A 7,822-nucleotide genomic window follows, 5' to 3' on the forward strand; every position below is an offset into this window, starting at 1 on the left:
CACTGTTCAAATGTGACCCAGCGTGTACAGTTAATAAAAACCTTTTTTTCACAACTTTTCTAACAGATGATTGATTAGTTCCATATTTTCCAATGTTTAAAAAAAAAAAAAAACTCTTTTCCAAGCATGAACACATGATGACTTTCTCTTTGTTGACGTTGGACTTTCCCCGCCCGGAGACGACAGAAGCTAACAGCCGCGCCGCCGTCAACTGTTAGTGCAGCTGCTCGTCATGCCGCACTCACTCGTTCCGCTAACACCAAGGTCGGCTTACACCGGGGTCTGGCGGCTGACGGGCCTTGGCGGAGGTCTGCGCGCTACTGAGTGACATTCCGCAGTATAAGCTTCTGAATTCAATGTGGTCGGTGCTTCCCAAAAGGGTCCTCGACTTCTCAAAAGTCATCTGCAGGCTTTTCTATTGCAAAGATGTATTCCCCCAGAACTAAATATCGGAAATACTTCCCATGCTCCGAACACACAGAGCTTCCTAGAGCCACCTCAAGATCTAGGAACTTTAGTTTTAGGTGCTACAATCTCGTAAAACAAGACATCTTGTAGTTTAGACATACTGTAGTAGCATTATGTAAAAAGGGAACGTCAACCTCAAGACGGGACCCTACAGTCCTTTGAAAAATCATCAAATTTTGACCCGATGTGCCGACAATCATATGTATGAAAAATGTGCCTTAGCTTATGGTATTTTGTCAGTTGTTGTTTTACAGGGTAGCTACAAGCCGAAATGAGCGATGCAACTTTATAAATATAACATCCGGGGCCGCTTTGTTGATCCTACTTGACATTCGGGGTATTCAATGGATCGTACGAACCAGTGTATCTTTGTCCGACAGAACCCCCTGTTGGTCTGGCATGTGAAGTACAAGTGTGTGATAGCCCCGAGTTAGCAATCAGTGCCATTGAAGGGCAAAAGAATTCAATTTGGGCTCACTTTGGGTTAACCCACCCTCCTCCCCAGAGGTGTTCATAATGTTGACAAATGAGCTTACGTTTGCATTTTACTTGAAGTTGTGATTGCAGAAGGGTGAGATCAACGCTGATGTCATTTGCATGCGAGTGTTAAAGTGCAGAGTAACCAGAAGCAGTTTTTCTACTTGCTCTTATTGTGTCCTTGTTGTTTCGCTTGATAAGAGTCGATTAATTTATGACGTCACCATTTTGACTCACTCACTCAGCAGGCATTACAGCTGAATTATGCTGAGTCCAATACTCACACGAGCAGAGCTAATTAAAAAAAAATACTAAACACATTTAATTTGTGTTCGCCTTCGCTTCAATCATCCTCTTGGAATCGTCCATGTTGACAAATTACTTTCCGTTTGCATTTTTTCGCAATTTTCAAGTAACCGATCTCCATTGTAACTTGCGGCGTTCCCGAATAACAAGATAACACAATCAAGATAAAAAAAGACAAACACGTCCGAAATTAAAATCACATTTTACTTAGAAAAGACACGAAAATCTAATAAAACGAGAATGAGCGTTGGCAGTAGAAGTCGTAGTTATGACTAGCAAAATAAAACACCTCGTTGATAATGAATTGTAATAAAGAGTTCAAATGGGATAATATTTCGTGTTTAGATACATTTATGGTGTAAAAGTAAGTACATTTTCGGGGTAAATGTCAATAATGCCCAGCAAAGGCAGAGTTAACCGTTATCTTTCGCACAGGTCTGTTTTCATTTGAAAAGCTAAACCGGAAATGAAAGACGTGCTTGTGATCAGCTGACTGGATTGTTGACGAAGCAAACTTCCCTCCCGGAAAAGGGTCATCCAAACTCCTCAATACGCCGGAATGTGTCACATATGCTCGCCTTTATACTTAGCCTCGTGATTATTTGATGAATTGTAAGTTTTGTATTCACATTTGCATCTGTATTTAAGCCGTTTAGCACATAAATGCCACCGCTGCACCTGCGAACGAGACACGCGTAACATCACCGGGGCTATTTCGAGAGGGTTTGAAGGGAAAAGTCTCCATGGAAATCCAACCGGAGGGTAGGCGACTCCTGGATGCTGACGGTCGAGATGATGACGATCCCACTGGGCTCATTTCCGAACAGGACGCTTATCTTAGGTAAGCAAGAGAAATGAATTACGACATTTGTAATTGGGAAAAATACCAAAGAAGTAAGTTGACTTTTTTTTTTTCGACCTGAAACAAAAGCACCTAGGATCAATTTAAACGTCATCATGTCGGTCTCTCTATTACATGGAAGTAATTAAAAAATCTTATGTCAATGTAATATTGGGCTTTCGTTTACTCACAAAAATGAAGAAAAAAAAAACAGCATTTAGTCATAATTGTTTAAAAAAATGCAAGAACTGCCAGTGACTGAAACCCAAAATGAGTACCGCAGGGGCTGTGTGCAAAAATGATGAAAAGTCGACAACGTGTGCGACCTGAGTGATTGAATTGAGGTCCCTCATGACTTCCTTAATGCAATCAAGTAGAGTTGTCCTGCTTAGCGCTAATCATGAACGTGCTCCTTTGCCTCCTCCCCTTTCCTCCCTGTGCAGCAAAGTCAGCAACAGGAAGTTGTACCTGGCCACCTTGGCGTCCGTGCTGGGCCCCATGAGCTTTGGCTTCGTGCTGGGCTACAGCTCGCCCGCCATCCCTGAGCTCGCGGGGAGCCCGGACCCCCGACTGCGGCTGGACGCCGTACAGGCGTCCTGGTTCGGGGTAAGCGCGTCGCCGCACGTCACCGGAGCGGCTGGCCCGATGCGGCGCGTGACAGGGGCGGTTCTGGTTTTGGATTTCCACGCTGACGCCGCGCTTGTCCGCCCCGCGTTCAGTCGGTGGTGACGCTGGGGGCGGCGGCGGGCGGCCTGCTGACCGGCTGGATGGTGGACAAGGCGGGCAGGAACCTGACTCTCATGTTCTGCTCGCTGCCCTTCGTCTTTGGCTTCACCGTCATCATCGCCGCCCACAACGTGGGGATGCTCTACGTCGGGCGCGTGCTGACGGGGCTCGCCAGCGGAGGCGCCTCGCTCGTCGTGCCGGTCAGACTCCCCGTTGAGCCACTTCTTGCCTTGCTGCCCGTCTCTTCACTTCTTCTTCATTCTAATGATTGACGTCGTTGCTGCCACTGCTCACTTTTGTTCTCCCCTGTCGCCTTTTTGTGTCTTCTTCCTTACTGCTCCGCTTTCCTTCTGCCGCTTTTCTTGTCTCTTCCCTTTTTTCTCTTCCCGTTGACTTGCTTTCCCGTCTTCTGTCTCCTTGTTTTCTGTCCCTTCATGAGCTTTCTCCTCGCTCCTTGCTCCGCCTCTTCCCTTATTCCCTTTCTTTTCTTGTTTTCTCTCTTCACGTCTGGTTATCCCTCTTTCCCGTCCGCTTTTGCATCACCCCTCCATTCCTCTTTTGACTTTGGTGTCCCCCGTTTTCTGTCTCCCTCTTATGAGCCTTTCCTCATGAACCGCTGAGTGACTTTTTGCTGTGGCTTCCCGTCCCTTGATGTCCATCTTGTGCATTTCTTCCTCAGCTGTACATCTCTGAGATGGCCCACGAACGCGTGCGAGGGATGCTGGGCTCGTGCGTGCAGCTGATGGTGGTGCTGGGCATCATGGGAGTTTACCTGGCTGGTACGTGGCTGCCGGCTGGCAAATCGCACAAGTCTCCGTTGCCGAAAGTAGATTATGTTCACATAAGTTTTTTTTTTCTTGCCTCGTAGAGCCTGTAGTTGCTCATATGTCCCCCCCACCCCTTTTTTTAGGGGGGGGGGGAGTTCCCAGCCACTAATTAACCAGTCATTGCGGTGTCAATGTGGCCGCCTGCAGGTCTGTTTGTGGACTGGCGCTGGCTGGCGGTGTGCGGGGCGGTGCCGCCCACGCTGCTCATTTCGTCCATGTGCTTCATGCCGGAGACGCCGCGCTTCCTGCTGTTGCAGGGCAAGCGGCGCGAGGCCGAGGAGGCGCTGCGCTTCCTGCGGGGGCCTCATGCGGCTGTGGAGTGGGAGTGCGCCCGCATCGAGGAGGCCTGCGACCAACAGGCAGAGCCTGCCGGTGGCTGCGGGGGCGTGGCGCGGAGGGCCAGGGAGCCTTTTGGCGAATGAGCACACACCACAGGAAACAAAATATGTGATTGGAGACGCAACTCGCCTCTCCACACAATCGCACCGTTTGTTATTTATGGAGTGATCTACATTAGTTGTTTATCTACGAGTACATGCGAGTTTTGGGAAATTGTGGACGTCGTGTCCTCCGGGCCAAAGAGGAACGGAACCATCCGGACCGTTATGGACGCAAAGTTCCAAAGCCAGCATCTGTGATGGTACGGGGCTATGCTAGTGCCAAAGCCGTGGGGAACTTACACATCTGTCAAGGTGCTGAAAGTTTCATACGCAACGTTTTTTTTTTTTTTTTATGGACGCTGCTGCTTATATCAGCCAGACGGTGCCAAAGCACCTTCTGCACGTGTTACAACAGCCTGGTTTCGTAGGAAAACAGTGCGGCTACTCGAGTGACCTGCCTGCAGTCCAGACCTGTCTCTCATTGAAAAGGTGCGGCGCAGTATGAAGCGTAATATGTGACAACAGAGAGTCTTGAGCAGCCGAAGCTGTACATCAAGCAAGAATGGGAAAGAATTCCACCTCCAAAGCGCCTCGTTTCCCAAATGTTTATGAAATGTTGTTCAAAGAAATGGTGATGTCGCGCAGCAGTCAACGTGACCCTGCCCCAGCTTTTTTGCCATAAAATTCGAAGTTGATCGGGTTGAAGTTTAAGTATCTTGTCTTTTGTAGTGTAGTCAATGAAATATCGGTTGAACAGGATTTGCAAATCATTGTCTTCTACTTTATATGTCTTCCAACTTCATTGGAATTGGCTTTGTAGTTGATCCTCTACATCGTCGGTTATGTCGTTGTCTACCGTCTCTCGGGCAGAGTTCCAGCTTCCAGGCGTCGGACCTGAAGGATGCGGGCGTTTACAAGCCGCTGGCCATCGGCGTGATGCTGATGTTCTTCCAGCAGATGTCGGGCATCAATGCCGTCATGTTTTACGCCCAGAACATCTTTGAGCAGGCGCATTTCAAGGTTGGCCGACCCAAGCGAAGTTTGAAATGTTGACGACGGTGACGATGTCACGGTGCGCTTCAGGAGAGCGACCTGGCCTCGGTGATGGTGGCCGCGGTTCAGGTGGTCTTCACCGGCGTGGCGGCGCTCGTCATGGACAAAGCCGGAAGGAAAGTGCTGCTCGTCATTTCAGGTGATCTTCTGTCGACGTTGATCGGCTTGTGGACATCATGACATCACAGGCGTTGGTCCTCAATGTGAGGGACTCGAGTCAGGCGACTTGACTGGAGGTCCGACTCGAGTGGCCACTTTTCCGAACTTGCTAATGACTCGCACGTATGTGATGTTCTCCACCATATGGTTGTTCTTGCGTTTTTAGGCGTGGCCATGGTGATCAGCACGGCGACGTTTGGGCTTTACTTCTTCTTAATGTCCAGGAGCTCCTCTCCGGAGGAACATCACACGAACATGGCCTGGTTGGCCCTCACCAGCATGGCCGTCTTCATCACGGGTCAGACGCGCAGCCTCAAACGACACGACCACCCTCCTCGTGCGGCTGGATACTTAGCGAGATAGTTAGTTAGTTCAAGGGGAAGTCAACTCAAAAATAATATGTTCTATATGCCACTACTTGTCGAAAGACTAGCATTCTGATGCATATTGCGTACGTGGAATCGGAATTCAATAGGAAAACACCCCCGCCCATGGTGAGTTACATTAGATTTGTTGTCTTCCTTCCGCTAAGTAGCGTGTGTTTTGTGTGCGTGCATGCGTAGGCTTTGCTTTGGGTTGGGGTCCCATCCCATGGCTGGTGATGTCCGAGATCTTCCCGGTGAAAGTTCGCGGCTTCGCCAGCTCCGTCTGCGTGCTGACCAACTGGGGCATGGCTTTCGTCGTCACCAAGAGCTTCCAGGACATGATGGTCAGCTCCCAAACATGCACCGTCTTCACGACCAACAGTCCAGCCTCACCCAAGCACAATAACACCGGGGGCTTAGCTAAAAGTCGTCTGTTTGTTCATTATTGTCTTTGGTTGTCAATTGGTCAGTCGTTAGTTGTCTGTTTGTGTAAGTTCGCTCATCCCTTTTTGTTACTAAGTTGGTTCATTGGGAATCTTGGGTTTTTTTTTCTTCTTTGTGAGTTAGCTAGCCTATTAGTTGGTTCTCGTTCCTCGCTGCCTTTGTGAGTTAGTTCGACAGGTAGCCAGTTAGTCCCTTTGTTTGCTCATTCCTTCCTTCGCATTTAGCTAGCAAGTTACCCATTCAGTAAGCTAGCGAGTTATCCATTCAGTTTGTTCACTTATTCTTTTCTGTTTGAGTTAGTTCGTTTTTTGGGCTACTCGTAGCTTGTCAATGTGCGTTTGTTTACGAATCGCTCTCTTCGCTAGCTAGCTAGCTGGCTGGCTGGCTAGCTAGTCATTGTGTTTGTCTGCTTTGTGCTTTTTTCGCCAGTTCGTGAGTTCATGTCTTTGGTCGTGTTTTCCCTTGTTTCTATGTTTGCTTAGTTTGTTCTTTGCTTGGTAGCTCACAGTTTGGTCTGTTAGCGTGCATGTTCCTTTTTTTACTAGCTACTTAGTTTATTTGTTTGCTGTGTAGATAATTGTTTAGCCAGTGAGTTACTTAATCACTCTTTGCGCATTCATTTTTGGCTAGCCACTTAGGTTATCACTGTATGATTTTGCAGAACAACTAAAATTTATGTCAGTGCTTCTGATGTGCCTTGCTGGATATGACAACCCCCCCGCGTCACTTGTCAGCCATTTTGTAATAGGCTCTCCCATTCTCTTCCAGACTCTCCTCACCAGTGCGGGAACTTTCTGGCTCTTCTCGTGCATGTGCCTCCTCAGTGTGGTCTTCACCATTGGATTTGTGCCGGAAACTAAAGGCCGCACGCTGGAGCAGATCGAGGCCAACTTCCAGGGAACGGCGGGACCGTGATGGCTTCCAGAAACCTCATTAAAAACAACGCAAATGTTCTCAAAATTGTTTCCATCGCACAAGCAGCAAGAGTACTTGGAGGAGGGGCGTGGTCACTACATATCAATCCATGTGAGCTCACTACTGTTGGGAAAAACAGATTGCAATTTTTTCCCCATTTTTTTGTTCATAAATGAAGCTAACATGTTTCCTTGAACTCATCTCAGGCGGGTTAATTTTTTTTATAATGCATACAAACGGTTCTGAGATGACAGAAGTGCATATTTTACGAGTAATTATGAGGTAAACTGATCAAAAGCTGATGGAAAGATTCCACACAGCCCCTGGTGGGTTTCTTGAGCAAGGTTGGCAATATGGCCCTATTTGGATCATTTTGATGATTGTTATTCAATAATCAGTAAATTAATTACGTGTTTATTAATTCAAATGGAGCCAAAAATGGCCCTTTGAGCATTTACATTATCAAAAGTACCATAATATTTGTTGCATGAATGTAGCTGATTTTTTTTCTCGAACTTTGTTATGTTTTAACTGGTTAAATTATTGGTCAATTGATTTATTTTTGTCAATCAAAAAATATGTGTATGTGTGCGTGTGTTTGATGATTGTTATTCAATAATCAGTAAATTAATTACGTGTTTATTAATTCAAATGGAGCCAAAAATGGCCCTTTGAGCATTTACATTATCAAAAGTACCATAATATTTGTTGCATGAATGTAGCTGATTTTTTTTCTCGAACTTTGTTATGTTTTAACTGGTTAAATTATTGGTCAATTGATTTATTTTTGTCAATCAAAAAATATGTGTATGTGTGCGTGTGCGTGTGTGTGTGTGTGTGTGTGTGTGTGTGTGTGTGTGT

The 7,822-nt window shown here is 46.9% G+C and overlaps 1 protein-coding gene across 2 annotated transcripts; it reads left to right on the forward strand.

The window, feature by feature from the left end:
• The first annotated feature begins 1,718 nt into the window (after positions 1-1,718).
• Positions 1,719-7,447, forward strand: slc2a8 (solute carrier family 2 member 8). Of its 2 annotated transcripts, XM_019884662.1 has the most exons (11): positions 1,719-1,863; positions 1,974-2,092; positions 2,536-2,698; positions 2,812-3,018; positions 3,498-3,597; positions 3,793-4,004; positions 4,896-5,045; positions 5,109-5,217; positions 5,404-5,535; positions 5,801-5,946; positions 6,815-6,961. In XM_019884662.1, exons 2-11 carry the CDS (start codon positions 1,995-1,997, stop codon positions 6,959-6,961), a joined length of 1,464 nt encoding a protein of 487 aa, XP_019740221.1. In that variant the 5' UTR covers positions 1,719-1,863; positions 1,974-1,994. The 2 variants fall into 2 exon arrangements, with proteins under 2 accessions (XP_019740221.1, XP_019740222.1); XM_019884663.1 differs by having other exon boundaries at positions 1,721-2,092; positions 6,815-7,447.
• Positions 7,448-7,822: the final 375 nt, after the last annotated feature.

Source organism: Hippocampus comes, unplaced genomic scaffold (genome assembly GCF_001891065.2).
Source record: "Hippocampus comes isolate QL1 unplaced genomic scaffold, H_comes_QL1_v1.1 scaffold318, whole genome shotgun sequence".
NCBI classification, from domain to species: Eukaryota; Metazoa; Chordata; class Actinopteri; order Syngnathiformes; family Syngnathidae; genus Hippocampus; species Hippocampus comes.